Source organism: Syngnathus typhle, linkage group LG6 (genome assembly GCF_033458585.1).
Source record: "Syngnathus typhle isolate RoL2023-S1 ecotype Sweden linkage group LG6, RoL_Styp_1.0, whole genome shotgun sequence".
Taxonomy (NCBI): domain Eukaryota; kingdom Metazoa; phylum Chordata; class Actinopteri; order Syngnathiformes; family Syngnathidae; genus Syngnathus; species Syngnathus typhle.
Window position 1 is genome coordinate 7,056,825 of NC_083743.1, and position 19,382 is coordinate 7,076,206.

Consider the following 19,382-nt stretch of genomic DNA (forward strand, 5'->3'; position numbering starts at 1 on the left):
TGTCACCCTAAGTGTTATAATCCGCCTCACGTTGACAAAGTGTATTCTAATGCAAAAGGTAAAATAAAAATCAAATGTGATCACGGATTTTCTGCTGATAGAAAAAGTGAGCTATAAGATCTCACCACCGGGTCTGTGAAAGCATCAACGATTAATGTGAGTCGTTGATGCTGGCCAGGCGCTGGAAATCGTCTCTGGCACTCACGCGCACCTGGTTTGTGTTATCCATCCCACGTTGCCACTTAGCACAATAGCGTTCGAGTCCGACGTGAAGAATTTGGCGATTATATTGTATGTGTGCCCTCTCACCTCTGTGACTGTAATGTAGTCAAAAAAGGCAGAAGTGGCGACTTGACAGAGAGTGACGGAAGCGTCGAGTCGAGCGCGATGTGGAAGGAGATAGCGCAAGCACAGCCGCGCGTGAACGCCGTGTCATCCTGTCATTAGAAGCTTGTTTGCCTCTTTAATTCATCATTCCGTCTTTTTTATTGACTGGAGAGTGGGAGATCACTATCACAAGGGTGTGTGTGTGTGTGTTTGTGTGTGTGACATCCAGTGATCAGCTGCATTTCATTTCCTGATGCCAAATAGATAGCATGTAAAATATTGCATCAATATATCGCATAAGCTTCTCAAGGTCAAATAATGCTCACGGCCACCGGGTAGCGCTAATCCAGAATTCTGGGGCACCAGCTAAATTTCGAGGAAGACCATCCAGGATTTTGTGGGACACCTTTTGACCGTTTGTGCATTGTCATCAACAATTGGGCTCAAGTGTAGAGTAGATGTTTACTAGCAAACATATTTAATCGGAAAATGTTCTCGTCCCATGCCAAATTAAAGAATTTTGATTTAAAAGAAACTTGATAGTGACAGTGAATTTTGACTTATTCATTCATTCATTAGCGCTTTCTTTATAATCTCCACCCTCCTTCTTTCCCATTTCTAACTTCTTTCTCTGACGTTGTTTCTGTTCCCGTCAATGCCTGAAGCTGCTGCTATCAGCTACGCAAATATTGACATGCAGCTTTGGCCCGCCGGCTATCAATTGAAATCAGCAAATCGATGGCCCTAATAGCTGCTCATTAGCCACTTGATGCATTTGCAGGGGCTTGAACATCAGGAGCTGTCAGCTTCTCCGTAATCAATACACTCTAAAAGTATTAGCCTAGCAAGGCCCGCACCGGACACCTTTGTAATGAATCAACTTGGGTCTGTGCGCTTCCGACTCGATGCTTCTTGAGGTTCTGAACAGACGGTTTGGTTTCTTTTTGGCAGCAGCGAGTAATTGGAGGAAGCTTTCGAGATACCGAACTGTTATGCTTCTTAAATGTGTTATAGACAGGATGTGATACGGTTAGCATTGTTGTTTCTAGTCATGTATTAAAATGTGAATTGGAGCAGCCTGTTGTTTAGGAGTTCAGAATGAGCCAGCAGACATTATTGCCACATCCTTGTGGAGTAAAGCACCTCTATTCCGCCTCCCGGCACATCACCGCGCTAAGCTTAACCCACAAACAGCAGCCGCTCGCCTACAGGTAAATCCCACGGGAGACCGGTCGAGAGAGCAAGAACGGCGGGCTCTTAAGCAAAATTGCCCAGGCGTCATATTTGCTAATGAAACGCGAGCTAGAAAACGACTACAGGAGATAGTAAACAATTAGTCGTCATGTATCGGTGCCTCGTGCATCTGGACTCCGAGATGGGGAGCATGTGGGCGTATTGGGGTCTTTCTTGGAGGTGGCAGCGGGTCAGTTGGCCGCTGGTGTAGCAAGAGAGAGAGAGAACGAGAAAAAAGGATAAGGAGGGGGTACGGCAGAGATAAATCATCAGAGAGCAGGTTATTGGAAATGCAGAGAGATAAAAGAGTAAAGAAGGCAGTAATTGCCTTAAAGATCAAGACTACAAAGCATTACTTTGGATTTTACAAGGCCAGCCAGCAACAAAAGAGCTGTAATTTATGAGCTCACTGTAAAAGAATAGCATAATTACATTAAAAATTAATGCTAATGAGGGCTAAAATGAGGAAGGTGCTTATTATGAAAGTTTGTATTCATCTTCCCTGGGCTGAGTGATGGCTAGTGGCTTGATTAATGGCTTAATTTCTATCAATTAGGAGAAAAAAAAAAATCTCCACTGAGAGGCTTCTAAATCGAGCGGTGAATTACATCTTTACAGCTGCACAGGGAGACACTTAATTGAAACCTGGGATTTTGCTGCGTGAGCATGTGTTTCTATGCGCGGCGTGTGGGTTAGCGACTCGTAAAAATAGACATTTAGGTTCCGAAATTTTCATCTCCGCCAAACCACCGGCAGTCATCAAATTAAAATATACTAATGAGAGCCCATGCAACATTCCTGCATATTAAAAAGAAACGAATGCTCAAATGTCAACTATTCATTTCACAATATATTCAAACGTTGTTGAACAGTACACAGTTAGCTTGCTAGCTGAACCGTGTTGCTAATTGCTCATTAAAAAAAAAAAAAAAAAACGCACGTTAACCAAAAATGTCCACCCTGTCAGACACCGGCCTGCAAAGTCAAGCGTTGAGCATCTGTCGTGTGCTGTTGAACAGCGCCCTCTTGTGGCGACACACTGCCATTTCTTTTTCAGGCTTTGAAGGTGACAGCTCCTGGATCAAGCTGCCATTGGCTTGTTTGATTTTCTCTGCTGCTCTTGTGCTCTTAATCAATGAGGTGGACAAACAGCTATTTAGAACGAACAATAGCGTATTGATCCCCTTGTCAACGTGGTTGTCTGTCCGACTAATCTCACTAATGACTCCCACTTTTACTTGTCGACTCACGGCCGAGCGTCTTCTCGCACTTGTTCACTTTTACTACCACTGGTTGAACTTTGAATCAATTACATTTGGAATGATTTGTTCCCGTCGTTTCATGCACCGGATCCCTTCGCAATGTCTCATGAACAATCCGACACACAAGATCTCGCTCCCTCTCGATTTCCTCTCATCGCTGTCACACACAAAGCAGCCCTAATGCGCTGACAATTAAATTCATTTGTCAGATAACGTGTCAATATTAAATATCAAGTTTGACCTCGACGAGCTGCCAAGTGCGCTCACCCCCGGCCGGCTCCACTATTGATTTTTCCGGTCCGCCTCCGAGCTCGCCGCGTCCATTATGTGTGATTTTCCTCGTGAAATTCATATCTTGGTTGCTGACATCTGTCAAACAGCATGTGAGAGTCATCTTATCCACCCATAATGTGTTAGGCAAAAATAAAGTTTGAGGTCCTAATGCAGGGGCGTCGAACTCGTTTTTGTCGCGGGTCAAATCGACTAGTTCTGAAATCGGAGACTAATAAAAACTCCAAATATTTTTAATAAGATAAGGTAGTGAAAAAATTGCCATTTGTACAACAAAGTCGATGCACATTTGTTCTTTGCGGGCCACATAAAATGATTTGGCGGGCCGTATCTGGCCCCCGGGGCTCGAGTTTGACACCAATGTCCAAAAGGATCAAATTTCCACGTTAATGGAAAGCTTGTCAGAAATCTTGTGTGGTGTTTGTGACAAACTTCAGAATATTCCCCCCCCCACACACAGTTAAAGTTTTCCAGCGTGTTTTGTAGTTATCAGAACGACCCCCCTCCTTGTGCTTGTGTGGGCGTACTAACAATTGCTTATTTCGACGACACCCCCCAGATAGTAACACACGTGAAAGATTGACAGGTGGGGAAATGGGCGAGTACAGCGGAGGATGGATAGACGCGGAAGGGAAGGATGAATATTGACCGATCGGTTTCAAGATTGACAGCCGCACAATAGCCCCGGTGTTCATAGTCGAAAATGGCAAACTTTCCTTTTTGGTAATTCCTCTTACGCTTGCAAAAGCTGCACTTGTGTGATTATGCGCAGTCCTGACGTGTTTATATGCAGCCGTCATTTACTGGAAGCCCTTTCCCGTCCGTCCCTGCGCGTGATTGGACAAACGGCATCAGCAATAGTCTGTGATCCACCAAAACGCTCTGAAATCTAATCCCATTTTGTCTCCCTAATGAAATTCCATTGCAGCAGTTTGTGTTCATATTTGTGATTATTTTACAATGCATTATTCCCAGTGTAATTTACTCTCATCTTGTTAGCATTTATTTGCCTTCTTACAAGAGGGGGGCTGCTACGTGCCCTTGGTGGGGCGCCCCCTTAAAGATTGAAATAACATCCCATACGTCACATTATGCGTCAGGGAGCATTTTGCAGACAGATCACATGCAATCAGGTGGAATCAACCAACGCTGCCGTTTGGCCTTTTTCTTCACGCACCTCCTCCCTTGCGTTTTTTTTTTTCTTTCCAGAGGGAGCTTCTCTGGAGGAGCAAGTGCGAAGGATAAAGGACATCGAGGCCATCGAGGACGACTCCTTTGTTCCGCAGGCTTTCAAATCATCCCGGGACGCCGTCAAGGTGCAGTGCGGCGCTTTTTTTTTTTTTTGCTCCCTCATTCAATTCGCTTGCAACAAATCAAACGTCCCCATTCAGACAAACTGGTGCGTCCTGCATCTGTCACCCAAAACACATAAGTCATTATTGAAATGTTCCAAAGATTTGATTTGCCTGAGTTCTTTTGAGAAGACAGGCGGGAACATGTGACAGTGACCTCGTGTCCGCTCAGAGGACGCCGGCCAAGGTCGAGACCCACAATAACGTTGACCTCCACCAGGGAGCTTGATGTCGCTGTCCAATGACAACCGAGCATAGATCATTAAAATTGGAAGTACACTTTGAATTGCCATCATGTACTGATTTGCACCTACATTGATATAATTTCTCAAAGTCATGTTTAATGGATAGTTTTCATCTGCTAAAAACGTTCATACGTGGGCAAAGTCTGTGGTCATCAAATTACAGACCAACTGATCACTAGTATTAATCAGCAAGTAACCATCAGTTTAAAATCTACAGTCAATGAAAAAAAAAGACATCGAAACAAATATTTAAAAAAGAATAATCCTCAGTCAAAAGTCAGTATTGTCTTTTTTGATTAAGCTTCCGTTTGGCCGATCTTGTCGCCTTTTGTATTGTCATTTATCTCGGAGCTTCATGCATGCTACAGACTTGCACTGCCATCTAGTGGACAAATGTATGTCGCTGTATGACAACAGGCAGTTTTTACTTATTGGAATTAGTCCAAGCTGTTTATTTATTGGTCATGTCATTGGAACCTATATTAATTATATCTTAATAACATACAATTGTGCCTCATCGGCAAGTTTGGGCACTTTTTGTCACCATGTAAGGCAGTTTTCTAGTTCTCTACATTTTCTGAACCATGTCATAATTTAATCAAATCCGAATGCATCTTCATTTGATGTACTTTTGCAAGGTGTCTTTGATTTACTTGTTCCTTCCTTCCATTTCTTTCTTCCTTGTCAGACTGAGCCCGTGGTGAAGCAGGAGTCGGAAAAGCCGGACCACGTGGACCTCAGTTTCCCCCTGTCCATCGTCTATAACGACACCGACACTTTGGCCCATCCCGCTGTGAGTGGTCGCCGTGACAACCCCTCACAACACACTCCTTTGCATGCGCGTGCATGTGTTATGCGTGTGCTGCATATCCTCCTTCCATCCCCTCCTCCTCTGCAAGGCAATGATGACAAACGAGAAGGAAAACTTTCAACTGCACTAATGCTCCCCAGGGCTTCCCACTCATCTATCTCCAGCAGGCAAACGAAGTTATGACCTGACATATGCAGATAACCCCCACACGCACATTCTATGCACACACGCGCATACGAGACCTGGCGACAGGCTGATGTATGGTATCAATATGCCCCAGGCGGGCCCCGGCCTCAGCTCCGATCCCAATTAGAACAGATGAGTCATTAGACCAGTCCGCATCGTGTCATCACAGACACACACACACACATTAGCCCTACGACACTAGCGCGGGGCCGACAGACAAGATCTCACCAGTGTCGAACGAAATAACAATCAAGGAAAGCAGTGTCAGATTCAAAGTGAAGGATTGCTCTCCAATCTGTATGACACACACACACACACACACACTCACTCACACACACGTACAACACACAGATCCTTAGGTTTCATGGTGTTACTTCTTAATGGAGACTCAAGACTCAATACGGCGCAGCCATCGGACTGGTTGGGTTGAGGAATAAAAATGATAGTGTCCTTCATCCCAAAGACTAAAATAATAATTGAAAACAAGAACATTATACTGTCTAGTGCACAGTGCATGAGGACATTTTTAAATGAGCTCTTTGTGAAATCTGTTTCACACAGTTGTTCATGGACAAGGAGAAGGCTGAGGAGTTGTGGCTCAACAGGCTTATTTCACTTCGCCAGGAGAGGCTCATGGGAAGTCCCGTGTCCTAACCTGAGAACGCCAGGAGAGCCGTCCCAAAAATTTATATTGTTGTGGCAGAGTTGTACAGTTTTTGTAGGACACATTTAATGGTAGCGAAACAATTTGAAACACTTTATCTTCTTGGTTTTCATTGTAGAATATGCTGCGTGTATTCTCCTTTGTAAACAACTTCAATAAAAAGTACTGATAGAAAACTTTGCTTATTCAATGTGTGACCTTGTTGACTAACTTTTACGGCTGAATTCTAATTATGAGTAACAATTTAAGACTGTGTAGAGAATAAGAGCCAGGTCTATTTATGGAGCGCTCCAGATGGTAAGTCTATACCCAGCGTGGGACACTGTCACCCCGCCATCGCCTCCAAATAGCCAGTGTAGTAATGAAGTCCTAAATACAAATACAAGCACTCTTAAACCATTGCACCCAAAGTTATTTGCTCCTCACACGCCACTGTGAATGGTCAATGTCATTTTGTAAGAAAGTGTAAGTTACTGTGTCATAGTTACTAAACGTTGACGTTTATGAAAGAGCGTGAGTTTGAGGACTTTTAATCAGAAGCTTCGAGAGCGCCATCGTCATGGCAACCCTCAAAGACAACAAACCTCGTGGACTGAAGTCGCGTCCATCAGCCAATCGGAGGACGGGAACGCGTCACGTGGTAAGATGCCCTCGATTCTAAATCACCTGACTCCTCCCCCGTGGGGGACATTACTATACTTATTGTCGAGCACTTCTGTCCACCTGTGACGCGCACAAGGACGGTTATGTTTATTTAAGCATTTTATTGTATTATTTCTCAATTTTCCTTTAGTTTACACATTTTTCATCGAGATGTTCACAAGCAAGTTCGGGGACCTTACCGATGACCCCTTCTTTTCGTAAGTATTTGGGAAAATTTTTTAGCTCGCTTTTTTTTTTTTTAATAGTGTCAAAAAGGGCTAAAGAATGGCTTTTATTTTTTTTGTCGTGCTACTATAATCAATAAGAAATTGCATTTATTTTTTAAATGTAAAAATTGTGGATTACAATGCACGAAAAAGTTCCTACAACGAATTCGTGCGTGCGTGTGTGTGACGCGCAAACATTAAGAGCTTTCAGTTCGGGGTGTTGGTGGGGGTACCCTCTTCTTTATTTCAAGGTCCAATTTATGATGTTATTTATTCTAAAATACTGCTTTGAAGATTCCCAGCCTAAAACAAACCCTCTTATTTCTCCAAAGTATTACACTATCACAGTTTAGACGTTGGAAATTTCAATCTCCAAGCTTCCACAGGACTTAATGGAAATAGAATCGAAGACTCCAGAATCAACACTTTTATAAACTGTATTGGAAATGTTTTAAGCAACATTCTTCATCAACATCTCCTTTGCAGAGACCCATTCCGAGCACACCAGGAAAATGCACGGCAGATAATGCGAAGTTTCTCTGAGCCATTTGGCGGCCACCACATGCAGAGCATCATGGATTGCAGAATGGGCAGCCATGAAGCGGAGGAGACCCCGGCACTAAGAGGCGAACATAGGGTGGGAACATGACCGTGTCATATACCAACAGTTCAACTAACTAATCCACGCCTACCTGCCTCATTAGTTGAGTTTGTTGAGCAAGCAAACTATAGAGGATTAAGTGGAGCAACACTCGTACACGGCGGGCATGAGGCCATGTTAGTGTCTGGTTTCAAAGAAGGTCAACACCCTTGACCTCTCCAACCGTTATATCTGTCACCCATAGCAGCACTATTAATAGGCCATTGTTTTACTGGCAAGTACAGTGTGACCTCTCAAAAGTGGCGGGCCAATAAAGACCAATCATCTTTTCATTTTCAATTGGCGATTATTTACCAATTAACTGATTGGCGTCTTGTACCATCTTTTCATTTCTAAATTGCTGTATTGTGACAAACTAAATTGAACAACACCGCTCAGTAAAAAAACATACCCGTTAACCTTCCCTCGAATCAGACCAAGCATGCGAAACCAGTTTAAGCCTTCCATGTCATTGAGGTCTGTATATTTATCCTTGATAATGACTTTCATCACAAGCTTGGCCTCAATAGGCAGCAACTTGATGCCTCTCAATTACTGCAGCTTGCTGCTATTAAGTCGAGCTAGCGTCCTGCACTAATGACCTCCGTGACTAAATCGCAGTTAACCAAACACTTGATTTGATCCTTTTTGGGGTGCATGTGTGGCAACTTGGCAAGACCGTTTGAATAAATGTGTTAAATGTCAATAATGATAGGGGACTGACATCTGTTTACACCTAATAACATGCATGTTTTTAAATATTGCCAGAGTACCCGGAAAAAAGCCAGAGGAGCACATTCAAACTCCCCACAGGAAGGAGGAAGCCAATTGATTCGAACTCCCAACTTCAGAAATGTAAGGCAGAGAAAGTGCCACCTCAAACGTAAACATTTAAAATCGGTGAAAATATACAATTGGCAATTCAGTAAGAGGAAATTATGAGGATAGTCACCTCAAAGTATCAAATTCCGCTGGTTTGACAAACAAATGACCAAGTTCTGTTCGTTTACCTTTCATGGCGCTAACGTAGCAAAGCATTGGCCCTCTTAACAGCAAGTTCTTATCTCGCTTCTACTCAAAGGCAAGTCAGATCTAAATATAATCAGGTCCAAATGGAAGTGGCATTTATTTGTCCATAGAGGCCAACGTCGAGTAAAATTGGCCAGCCCGACAGTGACCAGGAGTGTTTTATTTACATCAGCTTGACCTTTTGGGAAAGAGCTGAGCGAGCGGAGCAGCCTTGGACTCAGCCACCCCTGCGTAGCTTTCCCAGAATGAATCTCAGTTTCAGTGTCAAAGCCCCCGCTAATCTCTGTCAATGCGACCCAATTACACATGGAACACAAGTCATTCAACACCCCCCGATGCTGATTGTATCCCCTCCGCGCATAGCGATAGAGGCCGAGATGCTAACACGGGCAGATGTTGTTCTTAAAGATATCCTCGCCACTCAAGGCTTCGTAATTGGATATATTTATACGTTTAGCGCACCGAGAGCAGGTGGCGTCCGAGCATAAGCGTCCAGCCGCTGTGACTATTCTTTCTATCTTGTGTGCTGGCGCAGGACACGGCCACAAACCCTTTCAACATGTTCGACAGCATGATGACCAACGTGAGGAGCAGAATGGACGGGATGTTTCGAAACTTTGTGAGTTAAAACACCAAGAACCGTTTTCTCTTTGCACATTTGCAAGCCAATATTTTTTTTTTTTTTATGCTTGCGTGTCAGGAGAACATGTCCACAGACCCCAACGCTCACTCGTTCAGCTCCTCATCAGTCATGACGTATTCCAAGGTTGGTAACGAACCCCCGAAGGTCTTCCATGCTTCGTCGTCGACACGCCAGGCCCCGGGAGGTGTAAGTGGATCTACTGAGGGAGGATGGGGAAACCCAACTGTTTTCAGTTTCTCATTATCAATATGCTTGTGCAGGTGAAGGAGACTGTGAAAGCCGTGAGAGACTCTGAAAGCGGCCTGGAGAAGATGGCCATCGGCCACCACATAAAAGACAGAGGGCACGTGGTTGAGAAGAAAAGGAACAAGAAAACAGGAGATAAGGAGTTCCTACAGGACTTCCAGAATTTAGATGAATGTGGGTTGATGACTTTTATCACATTCCATTCATTTGCTTAGTCCTGACCTTCTTGTCCTGACTCTTCTCTCTTAGCTGAAGCGAAGTCCTTTGACGAGGAATGGCAGAAGGAGTATTACAACTTCAGGCCGTGGGTCTACATGGCTAAGCTAGAGCCGTCCCGACGTCGCAGAGGTCAGCAGGCAAGTCTAGTTGGTCCGGAGCCAAGCCGCAGGTTAGTAATGACTAGCACACATTAGCCGTAATGCAACAATTTGTAAGACCAAATATTATGTTTTTTTTTTTTTTTCAAGAGTCGTTCCAACAAAAAGTTTTAGCTGCCAGTGCTAAATCGTTGCAGTACTAGTACTTAAAACATATTTAAAAGTTTTAGTAAAAAGTATTTTTTAAAAAAAAGAAAAGTACACAACCAAACACCATTTTGTTCTCTTTTCTGGAAATCTGCTAGCTTAATGCTAGCCCTCTACAGACGGGCATCTAAAACTGGCATTAATGTAATTGAAACCTTCAAACCACTTACTTGCAGGCATATATTAAATTTCCTTGGCAAGAAATAACTTATCATTACAACAGCCTTATGCTTTGTTGTCTTCCCCAGTGAACAACCCAAGTCCAAAAGTAAAAGTATCCTGAAAGCATCCAACTCGCCAAAGCAGTAAAATCATCAACATCTCCGCAAGTGCTCTCACGAAACACACACACACACACACACATCCACAAATGATGGCATTATCCCCATGACTTAATTGGATAGAGCCGACCCATAAATTGAAACATTTTGATATGCTTGGAAACGTGACTGTTAAGCTGCTGCTTCTGCTCCCATCTCCTTATTTTCAATTGTCACATTTCCAACTTTGATCGCAGTGGCACAAAGGTTGAGGAAGTCAGGAAATGACGCGTTGCCGATGACAGAATAACGGTGAATTTAGCGAGCTGGATTCTGAACGAGTGGACCAATCGGTGGTCTCCAAAGCGATAGGTGAGAGATGTATAGTAAGTGGCAGCTCTGCGACGCCTGAACTTATAATAGGGGCAGTTTTATCAGACAAGACAGTGTTTTTGTTTTTAAGAAGAGCAAAGAATAGTTTGTGTTTTTTTAGCAAATGTTTTTCACTCTTAGCTCACGAGACATTAGCTGTTGACTGATTAGTTGATGGGATGAATGCGAAGGGCCGTAAAAACTTGAGTTGACTTACTTAGGAGCCACAAATGCACTTAAAATAGGTTGAACGTATCTTGTCGAGTAGCTGAAATGTTTTGTGACCGCTTTGTACAAAGAGTAATTTCTTTCCCTTTTTTGTACTGTTTCATTTTTCATCCGAGCTCTGTAACGCCATTTGCAACTCTTGTATATTTTAAATATACAATTAAGTGTCAAAAAATAAAAATGTCTATATCAAAATGTGTCTACAGCTATTTTGGACTTCCAAGTATTTGATTCGAAACGTTACAATGCTTATTGAAGCCCGACAAGCAAAAATCTTATAAATGTGTAGGTTTATTGATCACTGCAGATTTACACCATGATTTCAACACACTCGTAAATGTTTTAGTAGTCAAATACTGTACAACGGTAGATAAGTGCACATCTGGCACCCCCTGCTGGCCATAATGGAACACAACGTAAGAATACTTGTTTGATAAAGCGTAACTGCCATCATCTTAAAATTAAATTTCAGGATGTGAGGTTTTGTTTACAATCTTGTAGAACCACGTTTGATTCAAAGCATTACTCCTCTGTCGGAGGTGGTACAAAAAAACAGCAAGAAATCCAAAAATAAATGACATTTGGGAAATGAAGTCCAAGCGAGATAGATCTACATAATTCCTGGAGGCTGACCCATTCCTGCGATCTTTTTGGAACACTCCAGCAGAGCGTTGTGGATGTCCTTGGCACACGAGATCTGGGACTTGATCATGCCAAGGTACTGGGCGTAAGACATGGACTCCGTCTGCACCGTGTCAGGTTTGGTGGCGGTGGGAACCAAGTTGGGCGAATGTTTGGCGCTGTCGATGCTCTGCGAGAGGCATTCGTACGCCAGCCTCTGCGTAGGGCAAGATGCAGCTTAGAAGACGGTAGGTAGCACGTCTATGTGAAAGTCTTGAAGTCTCACCAAACACAGCTCCAGCTGATCACAAAGCGCGTAGAACTCCTCCAAGCTTTTGTCAAAGCGCTGAACAGCAGTGTCGTTGCTTGTACTACAGCACAAGAAACAACATAATGGGAAGAATTTAATAGCATCCGATTATGCCATCATCCGAAATGTACTTTATCTTTGAATGTATAATTATGTATGGTTTTATAAACTAAAATAAAAAGTGGTGGGCGGGGGTTCGTACACTCCGTTATCGATGATTGTGTTGTGGGTCAAGTTGAGCGACGCGATCTTCATTAGGTTCTGTGAGATGAACACAAAGCATCACTCAACTTCATGACGCGCCGCTTGACGGGTCATCCTCCAATAAGCTTCTCAATTTTATTACCTGAAGACTTTCTTTCAACTGCGGGATGAGCATTTTAAATCGATGCACCGGGTCGAAGTCTTGCTGTTGACTCAACTGCTGTTGCTGCTGGAGAGAAGCTGCTTGTTGTTGGGACGCCATCTTGGCATGGCTCGCCACACTGACACCGGAAACACAATAAACATTTCCGGTTGACCCAGATATATATTGTTTATATTGATAATTGTAACATTTTTAATGAGAGCAGCCAAAACAAAAAAAGATTTATAAACATATATGAATAAATCCAGACCACTTAAAATAACTTAGTGTTTGGATCCCCTCTTTGATACAATTATCTAGTTTGACACAGTTTGAATTTTTTTTAATGACGTGATTGTATTTCCTCAGAGACAGCTTTATTTGCATTCTAAACACAGTGTGCCCGTTGCTTATTCGTCAACGTGCTTTAGAACGTCATCGATTTGAATTTATAACAAAACAATCGTCCGAGGAGGCGACTCGGCTCCCTTTTATAAGTGGGCCGGAAACCCCGTAGTCGGCCACAGTAGCGCCATTCGTTTTGTCGCTGTACTATCCAAAATGGCAGGAGCCGATGGAGACGATTCTCTCTACCCTATCGCCGTTCTCATTGATGAACTGCGGAATGAAGATGTTCAGGTGGGTAACAAAAGCTTCTTTTTACCTTGAAGTTAATAATCCGCCGGAACCTTGAGGCCGCTTGTGTGACATTTACATCGCCGGTTGCTATCTGGCTAGCATTGCTAACTAGCGAAGATGGTTAGCGGGGCCTATTCGGCTTTGTCAACTGGGGCGCACCCTTGACTCGTTTGTCATAGCAAATGTGCTTAATGCTGACAATATGCGCCAATAATATGCGTACTATTCACTACTGGTTGTTCTTCGGCTGTTACTTGAAGGAATCTGAGGCATTAGTCTCCAGTCATCGGGCTAGTCGCTGACGTCTTGCCGTATCGATGGTTTTGACAGGATCCTTTCGTTTTCAGCGCGATCCTTTTTCCATCATATTCTAAACTAATACACAATATGTTGAAATGTTTTGGTTTTCGTCTCTGCTTGGTGTTAGTCAGCGCCAGCGGGTTTATAACACGATAGCAACAGGACTTAATTTTTAAATCCAATCAGTCAACCCATGATATGCGCGGATTTTTTTTTAGATCAGATCTGCCGCGAAGTGTAAACACCCCCTTTAAAATGTCCTTTACTGATTTTACTAAAGGTTATACCCAATATTGTCTTTGCTGTGCTTTTTATCAATAGAATCGCAAACGCCATTTTTAAGCGTAGATGTTCTGAGTTTACAATGATATTGACCCACATTTGGGTCCTGCCCTTTTCAGGTAATAGCTCTCGTAAAAAAAAAAATCTGGTTAATGAGGGCTGACAAACGCATCAACATACTTCCCTGTCACTAATTCTCTTTCTATTACTCAACAGTTGCGACTGAACAGCATCAAGAAGCTGTCCACTATTGCACTGGCTCTGGGTGTGGAGCGGACCCGTACTGAACTGCTTCCTTTCCTCACAGGTAAGCAATTTAACTCAATGGTGCCAATTAAACCCCATTATGACTTAGTGGTAATGTTTTAACAGTGGTGTCACACGCTGTCAAGAATATTTACAAGTGTGTATACTGACTTTGGTTGAACCGCTGACCTCTTTCTGTGGCAGACACCATCTACGATGAAGATGAGGTGCTTTTGGCTCTGGCTGAGCAGCTTGGTAATTTTACCATGTTGGTGGGAGGTCCCGAATACGTCCACTGTCTCCTGGTACGTCTCATGCCGTCATATAATCGATGGACTTCTGCCAATATGTGGTTTACCACTGCCCTCCTTTCCCCCCGACTGGCAGCCTCCTCTGGAAAGCCTGGCCACAGTGGAGGAGACTGTGGTCCGTGACAAAGCAGTGGAGTCCCTGCGCAAGATCTCCCAGGAGCATTCTCCGGTAGACCTGGAGGTCCATTTTGAGCCCCTGGTCAAACGTCTGTCCTGCGGTGACTGGTTCACCTCTCGTACCTCTGCCTGCGGGCTCTTCAGTGTCTGTTATCCGCGCGTCTCCAGCACGGTGAAGGCGGAGATTCGCCAGTAAGTTGAGAAGTTCTTCCACAAGCTGCTAATATTTATATTCCAAGGTGATGCATAAGAAAATGTGTGCGCGGTTACTTTTAGGCATTTCCGCACCTTGTGTTCGGATGACACTCCCATGGTCCGTCGCGCCGCTGCTTCAAAATTGGGCGAGTTTGCCCGAGTGTTGGAGTTGGATTATGTTCGTAGTGACATCATCTCCCTCTTCACGGCTCTGGCCTCCGACGAGCAGGTTGGTTACAAAACAACGGATCAAGAGTAATTACAAACTTCACATTGCTGATGCATCTCACTCGACGTTTAGTTTTTCAAAGTGTTGCCAAGTAATCACTTGATGCTTGCGGCGGCCAAACTCATGGCTTCACTTTGCCTCCCTCAGGACTCTGTGCGGCTTCTGGCGGTGGAGGCTTGCGTCAGCATTGCCACGTTGCTGCCTCAGGAGGACCTGGAGACCCTGGTGATGCCCACCCTGCGACAGGCCGCCGAGGACAAGTCCTGGAGGGTCCGCTATATGGTGGCCGACAAGTTCTCCGAGGTGAGCTTGACCTGGGATTGCACATCAACGGATTCATTATCTGCGAAGCTGCAGGGGAGATGGATGTGCTCCATTGTCGAATTCAGCTGTGCTGTTCAGACTCCTCTTGCTGTGAATTTAAATGAGGTGGACCTTGTTGAATTGCAGAATAAGCCCTTTTTTTCCTGCTGACATTGATTGCCACTGTGCCTAAGTGCCTGTTATGAGATTACGCTTCGTCGATGCCGTTATGATAGATTCTGAGCAGGATCTCCAATCGTTAAAGAAGGAGTATCGTAATACTTAAATAATAAAATAAAAGTAATCGAATTTTTTTGGGCAGAATCAGCAGTCGCCCCAGAAAATCCATATTGCTCAGGCCTGAGTAGTCAAGACTTGAAAAGTAACAGTTTAAGGTCATTGTGATGTTTGAGATGTATACTTCAAGGCTAAACAGTTATTTGGATAGTGGAAAAAAATATGTTAAATTTTTTTAGCTTCAAAAAGCAGTGGGTCCCGAAATCACAAAGAACGACCTGGTCCCAGCGTTCCAGAACCTTCTCAAGGACTGCGAAGCTGAGGTCCGTGCCGCGGCTGCTAACAAAGTCAAAGGTCAGTCCATGAATGCACGCTATGTCTAAAATAACAAGCCTTATTTAACGTCAACAATTTACTAAGTGATCTTCCTCTGCTTAGAATTCTGTGAGAACCTCCCAGAGGATAATCGTGAGCAGATCATCATGACTCACATCCTGCCCTGCGTCAAGGTATATAAATGAAAAAAGTAATTTGCAGGTGAACCTCAGACCCCGTTGATAGCGATAGCTGGTGCTGGATGGGCCATCTTTTTGCACCGCTTTCAAACAGCAGGGGGCACTATTTACCACACGAAAATTAGTGTGTGAAGCTATATTCATCTCGTTCCCATTTTGCATAATTAAAATTTAAATACTGATGTGATTTATTTTTTGGGTGTCACCTTCTACCAACTAATGTTGCAACTGTTTTGTGGCGTGTGCGCAGGAGCTGGTTTCAGACACCAACCAACATGTCAAGTCAGCACTAGCCTTGGTCATTATGGGCCTTTCTGCCATCCTGGGCAAGGATAACACAATAGAGCATTTACTGCCTCTCTTCCTGGCTCAGCTCAAGGATGAGGTAAAAGAAATGCACTTTTCTTTCTTTTTCTACTTCTCACGCAGCCTACAGCCACTTTGTGACCATCACATGATTTTCACACGGGGTTACTTGGCCTTGATGCTTCAAAAAAAAAAAAAGTGGAGTGTATGTAGGGCGCTTGTGTAGCTTTGTCCTGATATTTTCGACTGGTTATCCTTCTAAATGTTTTGGAAGATTTGAAACTGTCATCTGTGCCTCTGCGTTCCCCAGTCCTATTTAAAGTTGGCCCACTTTCTTGTCGCTGCCAAAAAAGACCACGACTGTCCAATTAGATTACTGTCCAAACATCGACAGTTTTAGCATGCAGAACTTCAATATTTGAAGGTGATGCTCACTACCCCCCCCCCCCCTTTTTTTTTTTTTTTGGAGGAGGCGGAGATGCTGATAACTTTGCCTCCAAGTTTGTGTTGTGTCACAGGAACAGAAGTCATAATCAAAAGGAAATTTATTTGAGTAGAAAACCCATTTATTCACAAAAAATACTCATTTTTGCCGTTTGTGTTCACAGTGCCCCGAGGTGCGTCTCAACATAATCTCCAACCTGGACTGTGTCAACGAGGTGATCGGCATCCGTCAGCTGTCCCAGTCACTCCTGCCGGCCATTGTGGAGCTGGCCGAGGACGCCAAGTGGAGGGTCCGCCTGGCCATCATTGAGTACATGCCCCTGTTGGCCGGTCAGCTGGTCAGTCATCAAATCGCCAACAAAATATTCTGCTGTTGACTTAGATTTTTATCCGCGTTGGATTTGAATGGCGTCTGTCTGCTTAGGGTGTGGAGTTCTTTGACGAGAAGCTCAACACTCTTTGTATGGCCTGGCTCATTGACCACGGTAAGACACTTGCTGCTCTTCTTGCTATGTTGCGTTGGATCATACATGTTTGCCGACGCCCAAGTCACTCATGAGGGCAGCTGCACTTTTTCCAAGCCTTACCCTTCACTCCCGGCCGGGCACGGAGGCGACAGTAGCACACGATGGAGAGCGGCAGCAATTGCTATAGCGAGAATAGTGAACCATACGTTGTCCATCAAGGCGTTGCATTTGTCACTCCAGTGAAGTTTATTTAAACGCGCAGTCACCGGAAAGGCTGTACATGTCCTACACATGAGGACATTGTCTTTTGTGTTGAGGGCTTTCTCTCTCGCCACTTTCCCCCAATTAGAGATGTGTGATTGAGGACAAAGGGCCAGCTGCATTACATCATTGGAATGTCGTGTGTGTGTGTGTCTGGGGGGTTAGGGTAAGGGCCAGGCTACCGTTACATAAGAAAGGACATGCTCTCTCCAGAATGCGTTCCTCACTGACTTCATGTGATCATTTTGACACCTTTGCCATTTGGGATGCAGGTCTGACAACTTTAATAACACTGCTTTCAATTCGTCCACCTCTACTGCAATGCAGTCGGAAGAGTGAGTTGGGGGGAAAAAAATGACAATAGCGCACCCTGGTCTTCACGTTTTGCTTTCTTTTCCTCGACTCTTGGCTCTGCCCTTGTTTTGTTTTCATTCAACGGACGGCCATTTATAGTGCAAAGCATGCGGTTAGCGAGGTGCTAAGTCTTGAGCAGCCAGTGTCGCCGACTACAAGTGTGAGAATAAAAGGACCATTTAGAGTTGGCGCACCGCACATTTAGTCAAAAAGTAGCTCAGATAACCTGAGATAGACTCCTATGTCCATGCGTCACTGCTTATTGATCGAGGTGAGGGTAACATCCGTTTGCTGTTGTGGCCATGCAGTGTACGCCATCCGCGAGGCCGCCACCTGTAACCTGATGAAGCTGGTGGAGAGGTTCGGAGCCGAGTGGGCGCAGAACACCATCGTGCCAAAGGTTCTGGGCATGGCCAACGACCCCAATTACCTCCACAGGATGACGACCCTCTTCTGCATCAACGTGGGTCTCGCGCCGGCGCGCCCTCAGCAGTCTCCGAGTTGCACCGTGACATTTTCCGTATCGCTCTCAGGCTTTGTCGGAGGCGTGCGGTCAGGAGATCACCACCAAGCAGATGCTGCCCGTGGTGCTCAAGATGTCCAACGACCAGGTGGCCAACGTGCGCTTCAACGTAGCCAAATCCCTGCAGAAGATCGGACCCATCCTGGACGGCAGGTAAATTGCGCTCGCTGTCGCAGAAACGTCCACGGGCATCGCTCTCTTGACCGGCCGCCAATTTGTGTCATCAGCACACTGCGGGATGAAGTCAAGCCGGTGCTGGAGAAGCTGGCCTCTGATACAGACATGGATGTCAAGTACTTTGCACAGGAGGCCATCAGTGGTGAGCCTACAGAACATCCATTGTCAATTTTATTCCTGATGACTATGATAAGCAAACTAATGGTCGTATTGTTTCCTCTCTCCCTCCAGTCTTGCCCTGGCATAAGTGAAGCAACGCAACCGTTTTACAAGATATTTATTGATGTTCAAGATCAATGGCTAACTGTATAGACCAATCCGATAATTTTGATTTTCCTCCTTGGGCCCCCCAACTTCCCTCGCTGTAAACAGACGCTTCACCGTCAAGTGTCAATCAAGTGGTGCATGCTGACTAATAGTGTTACTCGCTAGTTAACCGTCTCCGAGCCCCAGCGACCCCTCTCACATTCCTCCTTTTTACACTTTTTTTTTTTTTTAAATTCACATTGTTTTAACAAACTCAAAATGTGATATTCGACGACAAGTTCATGTTCTTATCTTAAAACGCTAAGTTGCCTCACTCGTTGCTCCCTAAATCCTTGCGCAAGAATGGCAAAAGTTGTTAAAATCCAAAAGCTCTTTGCCAAAAAAGATAGCATGCAATGTTTTATCCTACTAATTGCCGACCCATTATAAAAGACCCAGAATGCATCTTGACTCCCAATTTGTCAGTGGTCATTCTACACAAAACCATGTTCCGAAATGGAACCTCACTCCAAGGCTTAATATGTTCATGAAAGGGGAGCACGGTAGGCTTCAAGGAATATTCTGGACTTAAAATGCCTCTTTAGTGTTTTCAAGTGAGGCTTCAAAAGACTTTTTTTTTTTTTTGAGGGGGGTGTCAGGACCTTTTTGTGCACCATTTGATGACCAGTGTGCTTTTATTGTTCTTTTCAGTGCTTCACACACTTGATGCTGTTCTACTGTACCTTCATCTGAATAAAGTAACAAAGAACA

The 19,382-nt window shown here is 44.3% G+C and overlaps 4 protein-coding genes across 6 annotated transcripts in view; 3 read left to right on the forward strand and 1 right to left on the reverse strand.

The window, feature by feature from the left end:
• LOC133155976 (serine/Arginine-related protein 53-like) overlaps window positions 1-6,550 on the forward strand; it is a 67,150-nt gene extending 60,600 nt beyond the window's left edge. For both annotated transcript variants that reach the window (XM_061281676.1, XM_061281675.1), the window contains exons 8-10: window positions 4,323-4,429; window positions 5,399-5,503; window positions 6,269-6,550. In XM_061281676.1, the coding sequence (XP_061137660.1) occupies window positions 4,323-4,429; window positions 5,399-5,503; window positions 6,269-6,361 (305 nt within the window). In that variant the 3' untranslated portion in view covers window positions 6,362-6,550. The remainder of the gene's footprint in view (window positions 1-4,322; window positions 4,430-5,398; window positions 5,504-6,268) is intronic.
• Window positions 6,551-7,066: 516 nt separating this feature from the next.
• Window positions 7,067-11,377, forward strand: LOC133155583 (myeloid leukemia factor 1-like). 2 transcript variants are annotated; one of them, XM_061281019.1, is made up of 8 exons: window positions 7,067-7,231; window positions 7,727-7,877; window positions 8,649-8,735; window positions 9,445-9,528; window positions 9,610-9,738; window positions 9,813-9,972; window positions 10,048-10,186; window positions 10,571-11,377. In XM_061281019.1, exons 1-8 carry the CDS (start codon window positions 7,185-7,187, stop codon window positions 10,629-10,631), a joined length of 858 nt encoding a protein of 285 aa, XP_061137003.1. In that variant the 5' UTR covers window positions 7,067-7,184; the 3' UTR covers window positions 10,632-11,377. The 2 variants fall into 2 exon arrangements, with proteins under 2 accessions (XP_061137003.1, XP_061137004.1); XM_061281020.1 differs by lacking the exon at window positions 8,649-8,735.
• A 78-nt stretch (window positions 11,378-11,455) lies between these two features.
• LOC133155584 (mediator of RNA polymerase II transcription subunit 29-like) lies at window positions 11,456-13,185 on the reverse strand. Its single transcript, XM_061281021.1, has 5 exons — window positions 13,124-13,185; window positions 12,460-12,598; window positions 12,316-12,374; window positions 12,090-12,174; window positions 11,456-12,020 (listed from the first exon to the last, which is right to left on the reverse strand). The coding sequence occupies exons 1-5, from the start codon at window positions 13,168-13,170 to the stop codon at window positions 11,793-11,795; spliced, it is 558 nt and encodes a 185-aa protein (XP_061137005.1). The 5' UTR covers window positions 13,171-13,185; the 3' UTR covers window positions 11,456-11,792.
• On the forward strand, window positions 12,938-19,382 carry LOC133155582 (serine/threonine-protein phosphatase 2A 65 kDa regulatory subunit A beta isoform). The gene is made up of 15 exons (XM_061281018.1): window positions 12,938-13,098; window positions 13,897-13,987; window positions 14,131-14,231; window positions 14,314-14,546; window positions 14,631-14,778; window positions 14,926-15,081; window positions 15,558-15,672; window positions 15,757-15,827; window positions 16,084-16,218; window positions 16,748-16,921; window positions 17,008-17,068; window positions 17,974-18,128; window positions 18,199-18,341; window positions 18,416-18,507; window positions 18,597-19,382. Exons 1-15 carry the CDS (start codon window positions 13,021-13,023, stop codon window positions 18,614-18,616), a joined length of 1,773 nt encoding a protein of 590 aa, XP_061137002.1. The 5' UTR covers window positions 12,938-13,020; the 3' UTR covers window positions 18,617-19,382.